Source organism: Heterodontus francisci, chromosome 7 (assembly GCF_036365525.1).
Source record: "Heterodontus francisci isolate sHetFra1 chromosome 7, sHetFra1.hap1, whole genome shotgun sequence".
NCBI classification, from domain to species: domain Eukaryota; kingdom Metazoa; phylum Chordata; class Chondrichthyes; order Heterodontiformes; family Heterodontidae; genus Heterodontus; species Heterodontus francisci.
In genome coordinates this window covers 27,018,922-27,044,685 of record NC_090377.1, presented here as the reverse complement: position 1 = coordinate 27,044,685, position 25,764 = coordinate 27,018,922, and the positions used below count along the sequence as shown (strand labels likewise).

At 41.6% G+C, this 25,764-nt stretch overlaps 1 protein-coding gene across 1 annotated transcript in view; it reads left to right on the top strand.

Moving 5' to 3' along the window:
* tnfaip6 (tumor necrosis factor, alpha-induced protein 6) overlaps positions 1-11,397 on the top strand; it is a 42,838-nt gene extending 31,441 nt beyond the window's left edge. The window contains exons 4-6 of the mRNA XM_068036261.1: positions 5,485-5,713; positions 8,441-8,481; positions 11,267-11,397. Of these exons, the coding sequence (XP_067892362.1) occupies positions 5,485-5,713; positions 8,441-8,481; positions 11,267-11,397 (401 nt within the window). The remainder of the gene's footprint in view (positions 1-5,484; positions 5,714-8,440; positions 8,482-11,266) is intronic.
* Positions 11,398-25,764: the final 14,367 nt, after the last annotated feature.

Sequence of the window (25,764 nt, the reverse complement as noted above, 5' to 3'; positions counted from 1 at the left end):
AACCAATAGATGTTTTTTCAATACATTAAGAGTGAGAGGATAACTAAGGAGAGAGTAGGGCCCATAAAAGAGCAAAAAGGTAACCTATGCGTAGAATCAGAAGATATTGGTATGGTTCTTAATGAATACTTTGCGTCTGTCTTCACAAAAGAGGGGGACGATGCAGATATTATAGTTAAGGAGGAAGAGTGTGAAGTATTGGATGTGATAAACATAAGGAGAGAGGAAGTATTAATGGGATTAGCATCCTTGAAAGTGGATAAATCACCAGGACCAGATGAAATGTATCCCAGCTTATTAAAAGAAGCAAGAGAGGAAATAGCAGAGGGTCTGACCATCATTTTTCAGTCCTCACTGGATACAAGTGTGGTGCTGGAGGATGGAGAACTGCTAACGTGTACCTCTGTTTAAAAAGGGAGCGAGGGATAAACCAAATAATTAAAAGCTAATCAGTCTAACCTCAGTAGTGAGCAAATTATTGGAATCTATTCTGAGAGACAGGATAAACTGTCACTTAAAGGCACAGGTTAATCAAGGATAGTCAGCAGGGATTTGTTAAGGGACGATGTTGTTTGACCAACTTGATTGAATTTTTTGAAGAGGTAATAAGGAAGATAGATGAGGGTAGTGCAGTTGATGTGGTCTACGTGGATTTTAGCACGGATTTTGACAAGGTCCCACATGGCAGTCTGGTTAAAAAAATAAAAGGCCATGGGATCCAGGGAAATGCAGCAAGCTGGATACAAAATTGGGTCAGTGGCAGGAAACAAAGGGTAATTGTTGATGGCTGTTTTAGCATCTGGAGGACTGTTTCCAGTGGCGTTCCACAGGGCTCAGTACTGTGTCCCCTGCTTTTTGTGGTATATATTAATGATTTGGATGTAAATGTAGGGGGCATGATCAAGAAGTTTGCAGACGACACGAAGATTGGCCATGTGGTAGACAGCGAGGAGGATAGCTGTAGGCTACAGGAAGATATCGATGGTCTGGTCAGATGGGCAGAAAAGTGGCAAATGGAATTCAACTTGGAGAAGTGTGAGGCGATGCATTTGGGGAGGTCAAACAAGGCAAAGGAATACACGATTAATGGGAAAATACTGAGAAGTGTAGAGGAAGTGAGGAACCTTGGAGTGAATGTCCATAGATTCCTGAAGGTATCAGGACAGGTCGATAAGGTGGTTAAGAAGACTTTCCTTTCCTTTATTAGTGGAGGTAATACAAGAGCAATATAAGAGCAGGGAGGTTATGCTGGAACTGTATAACTCATTGGTTAGGCCACAACTTGAGTACTGTGTGCTGTTCTGGTCACCTCATTACAGAAAGGATGTAATTGCACGAGAGAGAGTACAGAGGACATTTACGAGGATGTTGCCAGGACTGGAAAAATGCAGCTATGAGAAAAGGATAGGCTGGGGTCATTCTCTTTGGAACAGAGAAGGTTGAGGGGAGATCTGATTGAAATGTACAAAAGGTTGAGGGGAGATCTGATTGAAATGTACAAAATTTTGAGGGGCCTGGATAGAGTGGAGGTGAAGGGTCTATTCACCTTAGCAGAGGGGTCAGTGACTAGCTGGGCATAGGTTTAAAGTGATTGGTAGAAAAATTAGAGGGGAGATGAGGAAAAACCTTTTCACCCAGAGGGTGGTGGGGTCTGGAACTCACTGCCTGAAAGGGTAGTTGAGACAGAGACGCTCAACTCATTTAAAAGGTGTCTGGATATACACCTCAAGTGCCGTAATCTGCAGGGCTACGGACCAAATGGGATTAGAATAGTTGGATAATTTTTCGGCCGGCAAAGACACAATGGGCCTCGTGGCCTCTTTCTGTGGCTTAAACTTTCTACGATTCTACGATATATAACCAATAATTCAGTGTAATTTACATGTTAAAACTGTTTTCCTTAACACCAGTATGTTTAACAGAAATATCATAATTGACAAGAAGTAATGAAAAGAACAACTTATTTCTTCTTCATTCCCACATCCTTTCAATTAACCTATTTTTCTCTTTCTGTCTGGATATCTTCTTCCATTTTCATTAGCTTGACTCTGCTCTCTCAACGTCTCAGGCTGTGTCGACCCTGAACTTTGACGTTGACTACCAACTCTACTTAATGGTTGAGACTGTGAAATTGATCGATTAGTCTTAATCAAAGACCTTGACTCACTCTGCCCTACTGGTGGATTCTATGATACCAGCAAACTTTCAGTTTCTTTGTGACTTTCACTTTCTTTCTGACTTCAACTTGGAACGGTAGGAACTTAGACTATAGGAGGTTTCTCATGCTTTCCCTTTGTCAGATTTCCTCTTTCAAACAAATGATCGACATGACACTCACGGAGTCTCTCTCCAACCTTCACTAGATATGTGAATTGACCTAGTCTTTTTATAACAACTCCAAACACATACTTTTCCTTATCATCTCGGTGGATTTTCACCATGACCTTCTGACCAGCACTGAATTCTCTAACTTTCATGCCTCAAGTATCATGACTCATCTTCACTCTGTCTTGCTTTTCTCTTACTTTGCTACTGACATTTGGCTTAAGCAAACTAAACCTTGTCCTAGGAGCTTGTTTAAACACTAACTCATAAGGTGAGCAACCTGTTGTAGACTGTGGAGTTATTCTGTAAGAGAACAGAAAATTGCCTAGCCTGTGTCAAAAAGAAACATGGAAATTACGGCCTAGCTCATCACCTAACAAATACCTCTGCAAAAACCTCTCCACAATTTGTATACTTCTTTCTGCAGCACCATTCGATGCTGGGTAACATGGTGGTGTTAGAGTATGTTTGACTCCATTTGTACTCAGAAATATTTCACACTCTTCTGATGTAAACTATGGACCATTATTTGACACCAACACTTCTGACAATTCATAAATTGCAAAGCAACTTTTCAAAACCTCAATAGTTTTGGCACTTGTGGTATTGGGCATAAACTCAACATTTATCCACTTGCTTTAGCTATCGACCTAAACAAAATACCCTTTACCTTCCACTTCAAAGAAATCAACATGTACTCATTCCCACAGTTTTCTTGTATTTGACCATGGAATAAAAGGAACTTTGGTTGGATCATGTCTCATTCTGAGAAACATTTCACAACTTTTCACCAACTCTTCAATATCTCTATCTATCTTTGGATACCATAAATAGCTTATTGCTACTGCTTTCATGAGGACAATCCCTGTGTGCTCTATGTGAAGTTCCTCTAACAATCTCTCTCTAAATCTTGGTGGAATAATGACTCTTAAACCCCATAGGAGATAACCTTGATCTACCTTAGTTCATTTCTATGTGTAAAATACTCCTGCAGTTTCTCATTATCACAATCTTTAGACCAGCCATTCATGACATAATTGAGTACTTTACTGAGCACCACATACTTGCGAGTTGCTTCAGAAATTTATCTGGCAGACACTGGCCTGTCCTTTGTATATGTAAAGTAATCTATAGGTAACTCATGGGCTAAAAATGAATCCATATTAAGGGGAAATCTCAAAAGAATATCCACATTTGTATGATCTGCTGACTTACGATATTTAATATTGTACTGATGAGCCATCAGAATCAACACCCATCTCTGAAGTTGTGCTGCCGCAAGAGATGGTAATCCCTTCTTTGAACCAAATATGATTGTAAGGGCTTGGTGGTTAGTTAGCAAAGTGAACCTTCTACTGTCTTAGTGCTAATTAAAATGTCATCCAAGAAACAGCACACTCCTTTCATCCCACTTAGTACCTGATCCGTGATGCTCAGGAACACTGTGGGAGCAGTAGACACTCCAAATGATAATCTTTTGTACCGGTACAACCCTTTCTGTGTCTGAATGGTAAGCAATTCCTTGCTCTTGTCAGTTAATTCCAATTGCAAATATGCATTTGACAGATCTATTTTACTGAAGATCTTCCCATTTGCTAAATTAGAAAACAAATCATCACTTGTAGATAGTGGGTAAGTATCATTTTCAATCACCTTATTTACCATTTGTTTATAATCCATACAAATTCGAACAGACCTGTCTGCTTTTTGAACAATGAGTGCAGCCCATTCACTGCTCTTCACTTTTTTAATTGCCCCTCTTCTTTCTAATCTATCCAGCTCTTTACTTACTGCTTTTAACTGAGCATAAGGCACTGGCCTAGCTTTGAAAAATGTCAACTGTACATTGTTCTAAATGCAACCTGGAGCATTACTGTTTCCTCTTTTGCAGCATGTCGCCTGGATATGATGGACTTTCCCACAGACATAGCATTTTGACTGGAAATGGGAGCATTTGGATGGTTGGTGGCTACCATGGCAACAATAGCATCTAAATTTCTGACACTGAGTCTGTGAACTTGGCTGCCTGGTTCCTGCTGAAATCTGGTGGACCTCCCCTGCCGGATCAGGAAAAGAACTTCTTTCTGCCATTTCCATGGCTGTAGCTTCATCACAGACCTCCTCCCACATCAGCTTACTGCCTTTACACAAAAGCTTGGCCTGAATTGGACCTCCAATGGTTGACTTCTAAGTTGACACCCTAACCACAGTGATGAGACATTTCTTTAATTCAAGAATATAATCTGCAATAGACTCAATTGGCAACTGCTTCCTTCCACGAACAGTAACTCGGAGCGCAATTTTGTTCTTAGTCGAGCCATAATATAAGTCCAGAATTTCATTTATTTTAGAATAGTCCAAAGTACTGGGGTATAGTGGGCGACTTTGGTTAAACACCACCTCAAACGCATCCGGCTTCATCTTGGTGAGGAAAACGTTCATTTTATCCTGATCTCCGATTTTGGTAGCTTTAAGCCAAATGTGTAAACTTCATTCATAATTACACTAGGCCTCTTTGTCAGGACTGAATTCCCCCATTGTCCCAAAATAAGTGTTCCGTGCCATATTTTTAACATTACGTACTCACTTAGTTGTAACTGAACACGAATTGCAGACAAGCAAAGCAATCTTTCAAATCGCTCAAACTTCCTCAAAATCGACTTTGGGAGTTCCAACAACTGTGTCAGAATATTCTTCAGACTGTAATCTCTCACATTAAATGTAAAAAAAAATTATATCCTTTCGTCGTCATGTTTCTGTTGTGTATTTAGAGTAAAACAAACATGAGACCTTAACTAGGAGCAGCCATGTTGGAAACTTTTATTTACACCTCCCAACAGAGAGGGCAGTGAAGAGGCAGACAAAAGATATTACAATACAATAAGCCAGTTTAATACAGTATACTACACAAACTAAGAAACACAGCAATGTTTATGTCGGAGACTACACTGACCTCTCAATAAAAAAGGGTGAGGTTGGATGTAAGAAAACTGCTTTACAGTAGGAGTTGTGGTTTGGATAGACATCTGAGTGTGAAGAAATAAAGACAGAATTTTGCCCCAGCTTTTTTTCTCCCTGTGCATAATTTTCACAAAGAAGTTTTTTTTTTAATGTTTATGACAAAGTATAATTCCTTTGCTTGCGTTTTCTGCTCCTCAGCAAAGCAATGTGGTGGTGTTCTAACAGATCCAGAGCGCATTATCAAGTCCCCCAACTACCCAGATGAATATGAGCATCAACAGATCTGTTACTGGCACATCCGACTAAAGTACAAGCAGCACATCCATTTACGGTTTCTGGATTTCGATGTAGAAGATGACCCATCCTGCTTCTCTGACTACCTTGAAGTTTATGACAGTTACGATGACTTACTAGGCCTTGTTGGCAGGTAAATGTTTATTGGTACAATGGAATAATAATGTGATAGAACTGCATTATGGTAATGCAGTGATTTTGGGTAAATATCAAACCTTCCCAGTTTCACAGATTTCAGATTTGCTTTAGGACACTTTATCACCTTTGTGCACAAAATGTCGAAATTAACTAAAATTCAGAATCGGTTTCAAAATCCATTTAGTACTGCAAGAGATGTGTTGGAAATGTCTAGGCATTTAATTTCCCCACAAAAGACAATGATTGTAGGCTTAGTTTCGGTATAAATGAGAAATACGTAGAATAGATGAGGTTGGTAGTTAAATATATGATAATATTTTGGTTGATTTCTATGTAAAAATGACTTTTCTCCTTCTGCATCCATTGATTTAGGTTAAATGTATAAACAATTAAGTCACCATCAAGTAAATATCTGGATTAGAAGAGAATTCTTGGGAAATAAATGTTGCTTCTAACCAACATGTTTTTGAAGTGGCAGAATCTAATGTATGCATGTGATCCTTCAAACATCATTGGATTGGAGGTGACTCCTGGTGCTTAAATGAAATTGGCAAATAATCAAGGATTCTATGTTTCCAAGTCAGATATCTTATGCCCCTGCCTGACCTCTCCTGACCAGGTATCGCAACCCTGTGCAGAAGTTGGGATTATGTGCACATAAAAGATATTACCTGATCTGGCTCAAGTCAGACTTCCAACTCCTATTGGTCTTGTTTCAGACAAGTGAGGTTATGGTGTCATGTAACATTTATCAACCTTAAAGTTATTAAAGAGCATTGTTAATTACCTTTTTTGTACTTAGCAAGAAAGTTTTCATTGATGATGAAAAAAAATCTTACTAACCAAATACTTTGTTCCTGTTTGTATGATTTCTTCATGGCTTTCTGATTGGTCTTGTTAACCATCACATGCTTTGCCAAAACTAATCAGATCCCAGAAATTTGAAAACAGCTAATTTGATAACCAGTTCATTCACTACGTGTAGGCAATGCCATGGAAGATACCGTATCAAATACTGAATAGCTTTATTACTGTAATATTATCCCTAAGCTGGCACATTTCTGTCAGCCATGAAGTAAAGTTTTTTTAATAAGATCTTAAATTATTTTTTTCTTTCTAATTAAATTTTGTTGCCGTAGTGTTATAGTGGTCCGGCCAACTTTAAAATAATAATATGGATTTACCTTCCTTCTTAAACATGTTTTCTCACAAAATGAGATTGTCTTTTAATTTTCTTCTTTCTCGTCTGTAGAGTTTACGATCCTTTAATCTTTCCTCATACAAAGTGAGGTGGAGTGTGAAATGGGCAACTGATTCACCGTCGCCTGTTTTCGGCTACAGCCCAAGAACAAAGCAGGAATTAATTTTTACACAGGAGGTTGTTAGGCTGTCAAATGCACTACCAGAGTTAGAGATTGAAGCTGAGACTGTGTCAACATTTAAAAATAGACTAGATAGGTGATTGAAAGAAAGAGGGATATGGGAGCAGGGTGGACACATGGAATTAGGACTACTGTTTGTGTGGAAGGTAACCATTACCATGGACTGGTTGGGCTGAACATTTATTTCTTTATTGTGATTTATCCACTTACCATATGGATTTCCCTAACCTGAAATCTTAGGATGATATTCTGGTCTTGTATAGGGCACTTTGTGGAGCAAATGGAACATCTGAAAAGTTTATTTTCCTGCCTGTGTCCAGCGCCCTCCCCCACCCAGACCCCGCCACCGCCACCCACCACCCCCCCCAACCCAGACCCCGCCACCGCCACCCACCACCACCCCTCCCCCCCCAACCGCCCCACCAACCTTCCCAACAGCAGCAATTGACTCTATTCTTTTATACGGGCAAAGCAAGGCTCAAGCACCTTGGTAGTCTGTCCTGCAAAGTAAACAGGCTGGGAGACTATTCAACAGCAAGTTGCTAAATGTTCATTGGAAAAGGGAGCAAAAGAGCAAGTAAAAGGACAATACTCAGCCTTTTCCCTCTATTGAGAGTTATGGTAAAACAAAACACGTATAACAATCAATCACACTCACACATCACTTTACAAGAGCGTATTTGAAAATGTCCAGGTGGCAGATTCTAGCATGTGCTGAGTAACCAGCTAAAATTTCAAATGTAATTAGTGATTTATGTCTGAGTCATAAATATTGAGTAGCCGCCCTGTGCTCCTGTTCTTTCATAGTTACTGTATCTATATCTAATGTTACAGATGCTCATTTTTCCCTATTGGATTTTTTTTTGTGTGCATTTCTGTCATAGCTTATCCTGGGAATCTCACAATGGCAAAGAGACATATTCCCCGTGTTTGACGCCATCAAAAACACTCTACTAATGGTGTGGCATATAAAACTTTGGAATAAGAGCTTTGCTCTTCTATTATTTGCTTTAAAGTATATTTTTGGAACAATGTAAAGAGAGAGCCAAACCATGCATCTACTTGCACAAGTCTAAACTGGGAATACAACAAGTGTTCACTCCCTAGGATTACTATCCCGGTGGATCATAAGCAAGATTTCTTGCTATCTACCAAAAAAAACCCTTAGGTACATATCAGCAATCACTGTGTTACACACTAGCAAATATGGTTGAGCTGAAAATGAATCTCTGATTATTCTGCAGACCTCAAATCCAATACTCAGTTTCAAACTTAAATCCTTACTATGAATCTCCATGTCTAACGTTCAATTTCAAACTTCATATTTTCTGTTTTTTCAGATTTTGTGGAAATAAATTACCAAGTGACATCATTAGCACAGGTAACCATGTGACTTAATACAAAATGCTATAAAGCAATATGCTAGACGAGAAATACTTCTGAATGTGTTAGAATTTTCTGAGATCAACCCACTTTAAGCAACGTTGAAAATAATTTTCTTATATTTTTATAACACCCTTCATTGAGTATAGAATCAATGCTTAAGTTATTTGTGGCCTAAGTATCTGAGCAAACCTTCTTTTAATGCAAGTGCATATGGCTCCACTTCTGTTGCAAACTAAGGAGGCACTTAGTTGCTAATAGCCATTCCAGTTCAATACAACTGCAGCAAAATGTTCACTTTGAACTTAAATAAACCAAACAGATTGTCTCTGTGGTCCATGGACTAGCTTTCACGTCGAAACAACCTCAAAATGATAATTCAGATGCATATAAGAAAATGATTGATCACAGGAGAATAATGAATTCTAATCCCTTTGATTCTCGAACTACAACAGGTAATGTTGGCAACGGAAAATTTAAATGCCACAAGGCTCAGCTCATAGTCCAACAAATTTCAAATGTCGCAATCAGTCTTCTGCCTAACTTGGATATAATGGATAAAAGTTGAGTCCAAGGCTTATTTAACTATTACATATATAACATCATAGAAATTACCGCACAAAAGTAAGACATTTGGGCCAACACACTTGTACTGATGATAACTCTTCGACTGGAACTATCAGGTCTGAAAATCTACAATCCCATTTCACCACTGGTAACAATGCGGAAAGGGGCTTCCACAGCACTCAACTGACCCCATCATTATTACCAGGGTCAGGCAATTTAAATAAAGAGGGCCGGTGTCTGTGCTTGCATTGGCACAGCAGGGATGCCCACTAGAAGGGAGGGATAGAAATGGTAGCACTGTCCAGCATTGGAGAAAAATAGGTTTGGCTGAAGAAAGCAACCAGTTGCTGCAAGAAACCCAGCCTTTAGCACTTTGAGGGGTCCCATATAACACATAGCAGGCATACAGAATGTTGTTTCTACCCAGATATTGGTGACGTCCTCCCACCAGTCCCACCTCCCTCTGTGACATTAGTTTCAAAGGAGCCTCCCCTTGGCCTCCTGCTTCCCATTCAGAAACCCAAGCACACAAACAGCTTGGGGTTTAGGCATAACAGAGTCCTGCTTAATTTCTGACCCTGCTAACCTCATCTGCCCTAATAATGTCCCCATTAAGACTAAAGCCAGGCGGAAATTTGTGCCATCTACTCTAATGTTACTTCCCTCCCCTTTTCCTGTGTCCTTTTGCATTCTCCCTTTTCATGTGTTTACTGGATTGCATATTAAACACTGCTATTGGGGCGAATTTTACAGACCCCCCCAATGTCAGGGGTCATGGCGGGGGGTGCCAGAAAATGCCTCCGGGAGAGGCCTGCCATGGACCTAGAGACCAGAAAGGCCCGGCCCCATATTGCCCACGGCAGTGAGGTCTCATGGTGGCCCCCCTGCCACATGGCAGCAGCATCAAAATTTAAATATGTAAATTTATTAAAAATAATGAATTAAGTACTCACCCACTCCCACCATCGGTCCCGGTGCGATATTCGTGCTGGTGACCGGCACACCCGTGCCTTTGGATCTCTGTTCAGATATGTGAGGCGTAACACTGGTGGGGAGGGGGAAGCAGTGTGAGAGGGGGGGAGCGGGGTCAAACTAATTGGTATAGGGGATGGTGGGAAGGGTTAAAGATAAAAGTTTATGAACTTTGTGGGGGGTGGGGGAAGGTCAGGTGTACAACGTAAATATTTTGGGGGAGAGAGGGCAAGGAATGAACTGTTTGGTTATTGGTGGGGGTGGGAGAGGGGCTAGAACTTAATTTTTTAAAAATAAATTTAAAATGCAATGTCTCTTTTAAAATTTAAATTATAATGTAGGGCTCGAAGCCCTTTAAAAATAGCATTGGTGCCTGCACAGTGGTGCCTGACGCCGTTGCTGGGGACGGACCACTCGCCCCTTCCACATCATCAGGGGGCGCGGTCCGCCCCGGCTATTTAAATCAGCTGCCGCGCTGAATAGTGCAGTGGCTCTGTGATGTGAGGTCCGCGCGGGCGGACCACCATTTTTGAATGACAAGCTTATAAATTCCTGTCCATTGTCTCTAGCAATGTAAAAATCCAACTGATCATGACCTGTTTGTGTTTCCCAAGCTTTTCACTCCTTTGTGAGATATCTTGACTGAAGTTTTGGATGTCTGCAGATGTATAAAGTACTATTATAAGATGATAAATTTTTCTGTGGACATTCAACATTTCCTATTCACTTTTGTCGAGTAGGTGTTTTATTTCTGATTCTGAAACAAAAATAAAATTTATGGAAAGTTACGGGGAGGCAGTGGCGTAGTGGTATTGTCACTGGGCTAGTAACCCAGAGACCCAGGTATTGCTCTGGGGACATGGGTTTGAATCCCACCACAGCAGAAGGTGGAATTTGAATTCAATTAATCTGGAATTAAAAGGTAGTCTAATGATGGCCATGAAACCATTGTCGATTGTTGTAAAAAAAAAACCATCTGGTTCACTAATATTCTTTTGGGAAGGAAATCTGCTGTTCTTACCTGGTCTGGCCTACATGTGATTCCAGACCCACAACAATGTGGTTGACTCTTACATGCTCTAGCAAGGGCAATTAGGGATGGGCAATAAATGCTGGCCTGGCCTGCGATGCCCACATCCCATGAATGAATAAAAAAAAATGGCTTTTTAATTTATTGACATTGAGGATGGCAAGGTACTACAAGGCAAATAAAACTCATCAATTGTGTTTTCCTTTTGCTATAGGTAATGTTATGACTTTGAAGTTCTTGTCAGATTCTTCAGTTACAGGAAAAGGTTTCCAAATTGTTTACAAGGCTATCAATCCAACTGTTCCAGACTCAACCATTGGGACGGAAGACACCACCATTCAATGAAATCACACTGATCCCTAGGCCTCCAAATCAAACTCGCTGTTCAAAGAATTCAGTTAATTGTCTCGTAAATGATTAAAGATAGGTTAAGAATCTCTTCTATCCAACAATTACACTCATTACTTAGGTTTTTGGAATCGATGCATCAAACACAAACTTGACTTGGATTTGGCTTTTCTGAATAATAGCATTCCTTTCAATTGCTGCATGGTCTTCATACTCAGTTGCAACATAATCCACAAAATTAGCCATCAACATAAAATCTTCTGTGTGCCCAAACTGTTACCTGGTTTGAGAAAACATAATCTAGAATAGTTCAATTCATCTGTAACAGATATTTCATTATCTTATTTTAAAAAAGGCTGCCTAATGCAATAAATGCCAATAAACAAGCACCGTAATTCCCAAAGTACCATATAACGCCTGAATGCAAGAAAATCTGAATATTGAGCTTTCTTTTAATGTATTCTTTTTGCTTTTACTCAATGTTATTCTGAACGCTACTCCATAATGTTGAACACTTCAATCAGCCAATTAACTTGCTATTATTTCTTACTACAAATGTGTCTAAAAGTTGTGTTTAGTACAGAAAATATGTTTATATATATATAGTGCATGATTTGCTTTTGAGAGGTGCAGGTTATTCATGCAGAGACCTAATTCAGTTACAAATTTACTGTTAACATCCAATAAAATGTTCAAATAATGATTCTGTTTTGTTCTTACTGCAACATTATTAAGTAAATAATAAAATGATGTCAGTCAAAATTGAATTTAACCAACAGGAAAACTCCAATTGTACCATTAAGTGACACTGTATTAATAGTATGCCGACATGCAAACCACCCAACATTTTGAGGGGCAGTCAGTGCGTCAATGTTTATTAACAAAAATCAGCATTGCCTCCCAAAAAGGTTAGTTATGAAAAAAGACAAGAAACAGTCAAAGATGGAAATACTCAATTGGAGGAGAGCTAGTTCCAGTAAATTGAAAAAGGGTCTGGCCCAGGTGGATTGGAATCAAAGATTGGCAGATAAAATAGTAAATGAGTAATGGCAGACCTGCAATGAGAAGATAGTTTGGGTACAGACTGGACGTATTTGCACGAAGGGGAAAGAAAGGGCATTGAAAGCTAGATTTCCTGGGATGACTCAAGATATAGAGATTAAAATGAAATAGAAAAAGGAGATTTATGATAAATTTCAAGTCCATAATAGAGTACAGAACTAAGCTGAATATAAAATGTACAGAGATGAACTGAAAAAGAAAATAAGAGGGGCAAAGAAAGTGTGCGAGAATAGATTTGCTGGTAACATAATAGGGAAATAAAGTCTTTTATAAATATAGAAACAATCAAAGGATGGGTGGGACTGATTAGAGACCAAAAAGGAAATTTTCTTGTGGAGGCAGCAGGCATGGCTGAGGTACTAAATGTGTAGTTGCTTGGAACTTGAGTATTGATGAAGAAAGAGGCATGCTGTCGAAGCTTTTTGTCTTACACTCATCAGGACAGACACAAGAATGCCAAGTTTCAAAGGGAGCAACAATTTATACTACATGAGAAAAGGGTGCTGACTGGTTGGCAAGTCGACTCTGATTGGTCGAGGTGTTGCCATGGAGAATGCAACAGGGAACTATTGTCCCCCATGCTTTTGTTTAATTCAAAAAAGGTGCAACACCCGGATATGTTCCCTTTACCTGCAGAGGTCAGGTCCCTGCAAATGTATATATGTAGCTTCTAGCAAGCATAAGTGAGCCACATTATGAACCCAATTGGTAATCTTAAATTGACTGTTACTGTAATGCTTAGCGCACTCTGGATTTTTCAGTAAGTGCTGTCCAATCATGAAATCACATCTAACATTAGACATTGTGTTTTGAGTTTTGCAATAAGGGCTGGTGGAGTACAGTCAGTACCCTGCCTATCGCAAACAGTTGAATGGACGTGCTGTTTGATACAATCTGCCAGTCATTGGGACATACAACCAACGTACCTGACATTGTATCGGTACTGGAATTCATATATCACAGTACTCATTTCTGAGGTAGGCAGGACATCCTTTTGGCTTGATGGCAGCATCCCGTTCATGGAAAACACTATGCTACTGCATAGTAGAAGTGTGAAACAGCCAGCTTCATCTGTTCCTCAAATTTTTGAGATATCTTACCTTTCCAGGGTAATTTGAGGTAGACTGGACACTTTTCAGGTCTGAAAGTGTGGCCTTAGGCCCATTCATGAGTATGTGCAATATTCAACAAGCAATGATCTGATTGGGGTAGCCATTACCCTGCAGGATAGCTTTGATGCGCCCTATTTTGCCATCAAGCTTGCACGGTGAGCAAATGGCTCGGGCCCTATTTACGAGATTGCCAATAAGGCCAATTTTTTTTATTCATTCATGGGATGTGGGCATCACTAACAAGGCCAGCAATTGTTGCCCATCCCTAATTGCCCTTGAGAAGGTGGTGGTGAGCTGCCTAGATTGAACCGCAGTAGTCCATCTGGCGCAGGTACACCTACAGTGCTGTTAGGGAGGGAGTTGCAGGATTTTGATCCAGCGACAGTGAAAGAACAGCGATATATTTCCAAGTCAGGATGGTGTGTGACTTGGAAGGGAACTTACAGGTGGTGGTGTTCCCTTGCGTCTGCTGTCCTTGTCCTTCTAGGTGGAAGAGGTTGCAGGTTTGGAAGGTGCTGTCGAAGGAGGTGTGGTGAGTTATTGCAGTGCATCTTGTATATTGTCATGCTTGGCCCCCACCTGCCAAGAATGAGGTACATCAATTTTGTCATGAACATTGATTTTTAACTGTTGTTGGAGTGAGGAAATGACTTGTTAAACAAACCAGCTATGGCTGGAAAAAATAACATTTACATACTAACAGACATCGCAGGTGAGGAAACACATTCCAGGGCCTGCCAGGGAGGATACAATCCACAAGGGCCAGGACTGGTTAGACCAGCTGGTCACATGACTACCTGGTTGTTCCAGGGTTTTCTTTTGAACTGGCCAGAGAGTTTGAAGGCAGAGTGTCTGTTTGTTCCTGGACTGAGAAGATCTCTCCTGTCTGCTCCCATCTCTTTCTCGCAAGCCTCTGAATCCACTGAAGACACATGAACCCCAAGAGAGAAAAGTCTCCTACAATGAACAAGGTTTAATAATAATACTGGGCTCCAACAAAAAGCAAGATCTACCTACAATCAAGGACTCTACAGCGAGCTCGAAGAACCGTAACAAAAACTCTTCAGATATTGCCTCCAACTTTTCTACTTTATTTTTCTTCTCTTTTGTGTCTCTATTTGCATGTGTGTATCGCGTATGTATGCTCGTGTGGGCGTGTCGTGTACCCGTAGGCGTTAACCGAATTAGAGTTTAAGTTTAATATTAAAATTTCAACGTTTCTTCTTTAAACCTAAGAAAGCCTGTTTGTGCTGTTTTCTTTGCCTTATAATTGGAAAGCGGTGAACAAGGATTCGCCAAGGGGAAGCTAAAAACAGTGTGTTTAAAATTAAATCCTGTTACGGTAAGACCAGGTGAAGACTGAAAGGGACCCCTAGACACCTTTCTCACCTGGTCGTAACAATATGGTACACCCTTCTGCCACTGTGCGCAGTGGTGGAGGGAGTGAACGTTTAAGATGGTGGTCGTGTGTGCTGATCAAACGGGTTTCTTTGTTTTGTATGTTGTTCAGCATGTGGAGGTGTATGGGCATGATTATTATGCATCTGTCTTTGCTCCCCAATGTCATAATGAAAGGGGAGGAGATAGTAGAGAAATTGGATAGGATAAAAATAAAGGGGAGGTACTTAAAAGGTTGGCAGCATTCAAAGTAGAAAAGTCACCTGATCTGGATGGGAAACATCCTAGTTTGCTGTGGGAATTAAGGGTGGAACTTGGGGAGGCTCTGGCCACAATATTCTAATCCTCCTTTAGTTAAGGGAATCAGTAGGAGAGGACCAGAGGATTACAAATGCTACAACCTTGTTCAAAAAAGAGGACAGGGATAAATCCAGTAACTAAAGGCCTGGCAGCCTGATGCAGATGGTGGAAAACTTTGAAAAACAATAATCAGAACAAAATTAATTGGCACAAAAAATACAGTTAATAATTGAGAGCCAGAAGGGATTTGTTAAAGGAAAATCGTATTTGACTAACTTGATTGGGTTCTTTGATGAAGTAAAGGGTTGATGAGGGTAGTACAGTTGACATTGTATATATGGACTTTCAAAAGGTGTTTGATAAAGTACCACATAATGAACTTGTTAGCAAAATTGTAACCAATGGAATTAAAGGGGAAGTGGCTGCACGGAAACAAATTGGATTAGGGACAGAAAGGAGAGAGTTGTGTTGAATGTTTTTTTTTTAGACTGGAGGGCAGTATGCATGGTGACTCCCAGGGGTCAGTGTTGGGGCCACTGCTCTTTTTGATATTTGTTAATGACCTGGACTTGTTTTCAGGTGACACGAAACTTAGAAATGTAATAAACAGTGAGGAGGATAGTAATAGACTTCAGGAGGACTTAGGCAGATTGGTGAAATGGGCAGACATATAGCGGATGAAATTTAACGCAGAGAAGTATGAAGTGCTTTATTTCGATAGGAAGAATGGGGAGAGACAATATAAACCAAATGGTACAATTTTAAAGGGGGTGCAGGAAGAGAGAGACCTGGGGGTGCACATGCACATGTTTTTGAAGATGGCAGGATAAGTCGAGAAGGCTGTTAAAATGGCAACAGAATCCTTGACTTCATAAATGTGGGCATAGCATACAAAAGCAAGGACATTATGCTAAACCTTAATAAAACACTGGTTATGCCCCAGCTGGAGCATTATGAGCAATTCTGAGTACCACACTTTAGGAAAGATCTCAAGGCCTTGGAAATGATGCAGAGGGGATTTGCTAGACTGGTACCAGGGCTGAAAGACTTCAGTTGCATAGAGACGAGAGAAACCGGGGTTGTTCCCGTTAGAACAGAGAAGATTAAAGGGAGATTTGATAGATGTATTCATAATAATGGAGGGTTTTGATAGAGTTAATGAGAAACTGTTTCTCGTGGCACAAGGCTAGTTAACGAGAGGACAGAGAGTTTAGGTAATTGAGAAAATAACCAGAGGGGTCATTAGGATAAAAGATTATGCAGTGAGTAGTTATGAACTGGAATGCATTGCCTGAAAGGGTATGGAGGCAGATTTCATAATAACTTTCAAAAGGGAATTAGGTAAATACTTGAATTGGAAATATTTGCTGGGCTATTGGGAAAGAGCAGGGCAGTGGGACTAATTGGACAGCTCTTTCAAAGAGCCGGCACAGGCACAAAGGGCTGACTGGCCTCCTTCTGTGTTGTACCTTTGTATGATTCTATGTAGGAAATAGATAAGAAGCTGAGGGAGGCAGAATGGATGGTAAAGTGAGCGGAGGAAAAGAGAAAGGACGGAGGGTAGTTAAATAGTTGGAAGCAGTTCACTTTGAGAGGGGGAGTGAAATTGGATGGATGAGAGTGAAAGAGGGAGGGAATGAATTGCGATGAAGAGGAGAGGGAAGCAGGCAAAAGCCTAATGAAACTGACTTTAATGGCCCTATCCTTCAACAGTGAAAGGTTTCCAGGCAAGGGGTGTGTAAGAACAAAGCATTTTATTTGAGTATGCAAATGATGATGATGAAAATGCATGTGTGTAGTATAGACACGACATTGCCAAATCCAAATAAATAAGTACTCATCTACCTTGACAAACATCGAGAGTGTTTCTTCCTTAACTAAAATGCACGTCTTCTGACTGCTTTGGAAAAGACTGCTTTGGAACCACTTCCCATGCAACTTTGCACTTTGTTGAGGTGCGTCAAGAATGGCAAACCTCTATGCCTGCACCAGCCCCAACATGACTTCCAGTTTTTTCTCACAGAATGAAGCAATCCTATCTGTAGCCTGGGGGTTATCAGGTCTGATATTTGTGTCTCATATTTTGCACGAAGCTGATCTCCAAATTGAATCTTTTCTTGGCCATCAGAAAGTACAAAGATAGCTTCAATATTTACACCAGCGCTTTTCCTTCAGAAATTGAGCCCCCCAAACCTCTGTACTCTCCATGCACCTTGCAAATGCTAGATACTTGTGGGAATAGGAGGCGGCCATTTTGCCCCTCAAGCCTGTTCCATCATTCAATGAGATCATGACTGATCCGTGACCTAACTCCAAAGACCCATCTTTGCTCCATATCCCTTTTTATGGTACGACCGCTCAAGACAATGCCCCCAGTCTATATATATATAAAAAAAAATTCTGACTGCGGTGGGAGCAATGCACTGTCAATTCAGTCCCGATGCTCCACAGGTCGCATGATACATATCTTAAAGCTTTCCAAATCAAAGAAAGCCACAGCCGAATTGAAACAATCTAATAGCCCCCCGAATGAGGTGAACCAAACCAGGTATTAAATATCAACAAATTAACTGTTTATTAGAAAAAAAAACTAAAATCTTAAACACTAAGATAAACCAATACCTAAAGACCTTATAACTTATTTAAAGAATCTAACTCCCGCATTCGCATACATATACCCAAGCTATCAGTAGTTTAATTAGCTGCCTGAAACATAGAAAGAATAACAAAGTCTTTGTTGCTCTATGTTCCCTATGAAATGGAATCTTCAATGTAGACACAGTTCAAGATTGCTTGAAGTCTTTGCAGTTGTCCAATGGGAAAAAACAAGTTCTTCAACGATAGGAAATTCAGTAGTCTAGTTCAGCAGTTGAAGTATTACTCTTCTCTTTCCAGTGATGAACACAGCAGGTCAACAATTCGCTACCACTTTCAAAAGAATCAATCTGGCTTGACTTTTTAGAATTTTGAGAGAATGATAAATAAATTGACTAAATTCTCTTTCTTCAGTTTAAATGATCTGAGAGGTCTCCTTTCAGGTGCTAACACACAGCTGTGTCAACTGTCTCTGCAAAGCCAGTTTTCAAAGTCAAATGGCAACATTGTATGTCCTGTTGTCCCTCTCTGTATAGTTGTATCCAGGCAACCAAGATGCACCTTCACTTGGTAACTTCTGAAGCTGGCTGCCTTAAAGAAGTACTGATATCTTACAGCCTTAAAGGCACACCGCATATTTCCCGGAAAAAAAAAGGATCATGACACCTCCGCTCCTGGCGAAATGAAACACCATTCCCGAAATGTGTTTCATTACAATGAAAAAAAAGGAAACTGAAAAACATTAACATTTTTTTTTTGATATATAGTATACAATTTTTCAAAAATGGTGAGACTACAGCAACAAATTCCATAACATTTTCAGCTTTAAAGTTTTCAAAGGTTGTCCCAATTAGCCCATTATAAATTTCCAAACATTGTCCCCCAGCTGTTTTGTGTTTTCCTTCCAAGTGTTCCTATTGTCCATCACCTCAGCCAGGTGAACTGCACAGCTAGGAGCACTAACCACTATTGGGTTCACTATTCTCTGAGAAGTTAACTGTGTGGCATCACTTGACACTGGGAAATCCCATCCAGTCTAACAGAAGCTGACTTTTTCTAATTTTGGGGCGTTAAAGGAATTTGACAGTATCCCTCCAACACATCTGTATCTTTAAGACACATGGTGTTTCCTGTTCTGTCCATATAGTCTTCTAAATGAGAATTTGGGTAGGAGTCTGCCTTCTTTACCGCAGTTACTTTTCTAGAGTCCATGCAGGTTTGAGCCGACCCACCAGGTTTAGGTATCAAAACCATCTGTGAATTCCAGCTGTCCTAACCAGGTTCAACTAAGCTGCCCTTCAGCATGCAATGGATCTCTGCTTCCACTTGGGCCTGTCTGTCTGGACCCAAGTGGCAAGGATGCTATTTTAAAGGAATGGTTCCCCCTTTACCACATCATGTGTGGCTAAGGTTATACATCCCTGCTTATCCCTACAAACTCTTTTAAACGTTGTGAAAAGTCTGGTTAGCTCTTCACATTGTTTTGCCTCTAAGTGTAGAAGCATATTGTCTAATTTTCCTAGCCATTCTGTATTCGCTAATCTGATAGTTGGAGGTTCAATCTGAGAATTTCCTAGGCCTGCTTCTGCCTCATCCTCACTATCCTTTTCCTTCTCCTTCTCAACAGTCCCGATTATCTGACATACCTGTACTGGCTTATCCTGTGTGGGGTCAGATCAAAAGTAAGCTAATCAGCTAACAAACTAACTGTGGAGCTGTGTAGCCTATTTATAAAAAATAACAAGCAGAAGCTAACAGGACAGCTGCAGATAGCTTAATAGTAGCCTATTGTTTAACAATCAGCCTAACAGTTCAAGGAGGGGGGATGTGAAACTACTAAAATAAAATGCAAAAATAAAATGCTGGGACGAATGAACCAATCATGCACTGATAACAGAAGTCTGCAAACCACTCAGAAACAAGGGGGGGGGCGTTACTAGTTTTGTTTGAATAACTATAAGAAAGGCTTGCTGTAGTGAGCGCATGTTCTGTTGTTTTGTTCTTTTGCATGTTCTTTTGTTTGCTTTTTGTTCTTTTGTAACCTTGGAATGTAACAACCATATACTGCAATCAAGTTTCTAAAAGTTACGGTCGGACTTCGTCTCTCTTTGTAACTGATGGGATCCAACAACTTGGCGTAGTCGGCAGGATCGCTGGAGGATAAAGACCGAAGCCCTGGACATCGGACCTATATCGGCCCCCAGAGGTAAGGACTCCTCTTTACTTTAAAAAGTCCTCAGCCGTTGTCTAGTTTCGGTACTCCACCAGGCGATCCCGAACTCTTCCGAGGCTCGAGACCCCCTTTATAGACGTCTAAATCGGCGGTGTTCGATGGTAATACACAAGCCCGGCTAAAAAGCTCCACGGCACCTGTATAAAAAGCCCCACGGCTCGAGACCTCCTCCCCCACACAAAATTGGTACAATGACTGACGAAGGAAACCGACAGATGCCAACCACCGTAAAAGGCAGGCGGGCACGCCCCGCCAGACGTTTCCGAAGACGAAATTCTTCGGCAGTTAAAAGAATATATAGAGCAACAGTTTAATTTGGCTAAAACCTGTACTGGAATTGAACAGAAATATGGTGCCTCCAAGGGACAGTGGTCCCTGGAAGATATAAAGAGAGTTTGGGGAAAAACAACCCGTTTAAAGGATAAAGAACGGACCCAATGGTCCTTTGTCGTAATGGGCCAGATTCAACAGCGTAATGAAATTATCCAACAAGCTCAACTGTCTCAACGCGACCGCGACCTGACTAATGCAAAGGACCAACTGAAGGCGGTCTGCGAACAACTGAGAAAGGAAAAGCTTAAATTAGAAAAACTAGAAACTGAAAAAGCAAGGTTGGAAACCGAAAATAAAGAACTTAAAAAACAATTACAAGACGGACAGGCGACCCAACCGAAGGGACCACCCTGCGGACCCCGCCGACCACAACCGTCTGGAGTTGTTACTAAAAGAACTACGAAAAACGCAACGGCGTGAAGCCGGTATCGAGGAAGCTGAGTCCTCCAGCGAAGAAAGTGATACTGATGATGAGTTTCCTTTTGTGCGGCTCACCCCCCCCCCTTAAACAGAAACACGTTAAGGTCAAGCAGGAAAAGAAGACTACAGACAGTAACGAGCTGATCACGTCTGAGCACAACACTTATTGGATGCATGTCCCGGTGGATCCCGAGAAAATTGATAAATGGTCTAAAGAATTGCCTGACCCGAAAAAGGGGAGTCAGAAGACGTGGGAACAGTTGGAACGTCTGAAGGGAATTTACCACCTCCACCCATGGGACAGAGTACAAATTTTGACTGTGATGGTGCCCGGGCGAGCGGGGCGAAGACTGAACAGAGAGGTCCAAACTGCTTTGGGCGAGGATGAGCAACAACTAGATGCCGGATGGGTTGCGATTAGTCAGTGGCTGCGAGCGTTCTGTCCCGCAAAGACGGATTGGAATAAAATTACAGCCTGTCAGCAAAAAGGTACCGAAGAGGTGCGGGAGTATGAAGAGAGGTTTAGATCTGTTTGGCTGGAACACTGGATAACGGACATTGCTCCAGAGGATCTGGATGATACCCGTTTTGTGCCTTTGAAGTCTGCCTTTGTTGCGGGGCTAAAACCAGAATTATCCAAGATGCTGAAGGTAACATTACCAGAGTGGGAAGGCACAGGAGTAACCTACGTGCAGTTGATTGCATCGATGCAGTCAGTTGGGCAGGAACATGGGAGCAAAGCTCCAAGCTCTGCAGGCGGGTTGAACGCCCAAGACAGGTGACCCAGGGCATGCCACTACTGCAGAAAGGAGCGAGGTGTGCTGGTTAAAACACACAGTACCTCCAACAGCCCTGTGTGGCCAGTACGGAAACCAAACAGGACCTGGCGGCTTACTGTCGACTATAGAAAGGCTAACCAGTGTATTGATCAAAAGGCTCCTCTGGTAGCTGACCCGTCCACGATATTCAATGCCCTGAGGCCAGAACATGAATGGTTCTCTGTTATCGACATGGTCAATGGATTTTGGTCGGTGCCACTGGCACCCGAGGTCCAACCATGGTTCGCCTTTACTGTTCAACAACAACAGTACACCTGGACCTGGCTGCCACAGGGTTTCCACAACAGCCCTACGGTATTTCATATGGCCCTACATAACCATTTGAGGGAGTTACCTCCCATGCATTCCACGGTCATCCAGTACGTGGACAACATCCTGTTAGCCTCTGAAATGGAAGAACAACACGAACAAGATCTGCGTACTATACTGGACCACCTTCATCGGAGAGGACACAAGGCCAGTATCGACAAAGCGCAAATAGCCCAAGAAGAGGTCGTGTACCTGGGACAAAAGATTTCGAAAGGAAAGAGGGAACTTACCCAGGACAGGACCACAGCCATCCGGGCTGCCAAACAGCCCACCACTATCCAGGAGATTAGGTCCTTTTTGGGTTTGTGTAACTTCAACAGAAATTGGATCGACTCCTACACACAACTGGCTCAACCGTTAAATGATCCCTTGAAAGGGAAGCGGGCCTCAAAGGAAGCGGTCACCCTTACGAGGGACCAACATGAGGCCTTCGAGAATTTAAAGAGGACCTTGTGTTTGGCGCCGGCACTGGGAATCCCCGACAAGGGGAAACCATTTACCCTGTTTGTACATGAAAAAGAGGGATACATGACCGCCATATTGACACAGGAACATGGGGACCAACAGAGACCTATTGGATACCATTCAAGAAAACTGGACACCGTGGCCCTAGGATGGGGCAGTTGCCTAAGGGCCATGGAAGCCACATGCCAAGCTGTGATGGCTACTGCAGGTCTGGTATTAGATCAAAAGCTAACAGTGAAGTGTCCGCATACCATCCACACATTGCTGTCCATGAATAGAGTATCCCAAGTGACAGCAGCCAGATGGACCCGATGGACAATGGTCCTAGAGGCCCCCAACCTCCATATAGTCTGAGCCAGCCTGGTAAACCCAGCAACTATGCTCCCGTTGCCTGGGGAACAAGAGGGGGAAAAGCATGACTACGTGGAGGCTATGAGAGAGACAGAGGAAATAACCTTAGCGGCGGAGGAGGCATTGCACAATCTGGATTTAATCCTTTTTACAGATGGCTCCTCCTCTGTTGACAACGGTGCCCGGAAAGCAGGATGGGCGGTGACAACCCTACACGATGTTAGGGCGACTCCGAACAGAACTACGGGCCTGAGTCCATTTGAAATAATAACAGGGAGACCCATGTCTCTGCCGGGAACAATTGATATGCGAAAAGCTGATTGTCACCTGATGAGTGACGCTCCACTAGAATATTGTCAGAACTTAACAAATGCTATCAGTTCTGCTTCCTCGCAGGTATCGGCAGCTTGGGGTGACCCCACAAGAAGGAGGGCATGACATCGTCCCGGGAGTCTGGGTCTACGTGAAGAAAATGCATAAAGAACCATTGGGCGCAAAGTGGGAGGGACCTTTCCAGGTGCTACTGACCACCCAGGCAGCAGTTAAGGGAAGAAAGCCTGGATACACGCCTCTCACGTCAAGCGGGCAACCTGTGACTAAACACCGACCTATCAGGACAATTACCATTTGCCAATATGTTCAGAATTTTTATTATCCTCTTTGCATGCATTTTAAGTATCTGCTTACTTTTGGCGAACCAAACCTTTCCACTTTGGGGAACTAATCAATGTCCAGGGAAATGCACGTAGATAGAAAAACTCAAACAACCCCCAACTCCCACCTTATGGAGTTGGGCGACCGGGTGGTTGGGCTCAATAGGGACCTCAATGGTACAGGGTTTGATCATCTTTTTTGTTATAATCATAATTTTGTATTTTACGTTTTTGATTATGTGCTGTTGTAAACAAGTAACTGAATCCCCTGCCAAGCTTATGCCCTTAGAGCTCCCACCTTCCCCTTCTGTGGCACAAGTGGGCAACGTATTAAGCGCAACCCCTCCGGGTGTTGAAGGCTGTTTCTAGACAAGTAGAGACCATTAAAGGCAACTAGGTAGGATTGATGGAATGATTCTTTAAGAAGTTTGAAGAATCAAAGGGGGGACTGTGGGGACAGATCAAAAGTAAGCTAATCAGCTAACAAACTAACTGTGGAGCTATGGAGCCAATTTATAAAAAATAACAAGCAGAAGCTAACAGGACAGCTGCAGATAGCTTAATAGTAGCCTATTGTTTAATAATCAGCCTAACAGTTCAAGGAGGGGGGATGTGAAACTACTAAAATAAAATGCAAAAATAAAATGCTGGCACGAATGAACCAATCATGCACTGATAACAGAAGTCTGCAAACCACTCAGAAACAAAGGGGGGGCGTTACTAGTTTTGTTTGAATAACTACAAGAAAGGCTTGCTGTAGTGAGCACATGTACTTTTGTTCTTTTGCATGTTCTTTTGTAACCTTGGAATGTAACAACCATATACTGCAATAAAGTTTCTAAAAGTTACGGTCAGACTTCGTCTCTCTTTGTAACTGATGGGATCCAACATCCTGCTCCCTGCGATAATATGCCTTTAGCATATTAATATGACACAACTGGTTCTTCCGGCGATCAGGGGTGTCAATCACCTATCTTACCCACTCTTTTGATCACTCTATATGGGCCACTGAACTGCACTTTTACTGGTTCTCCCTGTAACGGTAACAACACTAATATCTCATCCCCTGGTTGAAAATCATGGGCTTTGGCATTCTTGTCTGCCATTTTTTTTTTTATATTGGCTTAGGGTGTTTTACGGTGTTCCTGAGCTACACCGCAAGTTTTTGTGAGCCTTTCCCGGAACAGTTACATAGTCCAGTATCGAAGATTCATTCTTTTGTTCCAAGAATCTGTCTTTTATAAGTTTTAGAGGACCTCTTACTTCATGTCCGTAAACCAATTCAAAAGAACTGAAGCCTGTAGACTCTTTCAGTGAGTCTCTGGTGGCAAATAAAAGAAAGTCTAGTCCTTTAACCCAGTCATGTGGATATTTGTAATAGTATGTTCTAATCATCATTTTGAAAGTTTGATTAAATCTCTCTAAAGCTCCCTGTGACTGTGGGTGATATGCTGAAGATTTCAACTGTCTAATCCCCAAATTGCCCATGACTTCTTAAAATATCCTAGACATGAAATTAGAACCTTGATTTGATTGAACTTCAAGTGGCAACTCATATCTTGTAAAGAATTGGGTTAACTTTTCTACTACTATTCTAGCAGTAATTGTCCTCAAAGGAATAGCCTCTGGAAATCGAGTAGCCATATTCATGACAGTATGTATTGATGTCCCGCTTTTGTTTTTGGCAAGGGTCCTATACAGTCTACTAATACCCTACTAAATGTTTCCTCAATCACTGGTATGGGAACAAGCGGTGCCGGTTTTATAGCAGGTTGTGGTTACCCTACAAAATTGTCTCACATCCTTTGTAAGACCTGGCCAGTAATACTGTTGGCTTACGCGTGAGTTGGTCTTCCGAATTCCTCTATGTCCTACAAAAGGAATGTCTTGTGCTAACCTTAATAATCCTTGGTGATATTTAGGTGGTACTACTATCTGTTAAACAATTGTCCAGTCTTCGTCGGCAGGTCTATGAGATGGTCTCCATTTCCTCCTCAAAACCCCGTTTGCCATATAATAGCCTTCGGGAACTCCTTTCACCTCAGCTCTGACAGAGCTGTCTGTGCCATTTGGTATATCTCTCGATCAGCTTGCTGTGCTGCAATGATAGACGATCTATTAAACATCTCATTTGGATTATCTAAATCCACAAATAAGGTTTCAGATACTTGGCTATCTGTTTGTGGTGCCCCTTTACCTCCAACAATGGATCCTGTTTAGCCATTGCTGGGTAACTACACACAAAGGAAATATTCCCGGAACTTGTTCCTGTAATTGCTCAGTTTCCTTAATTT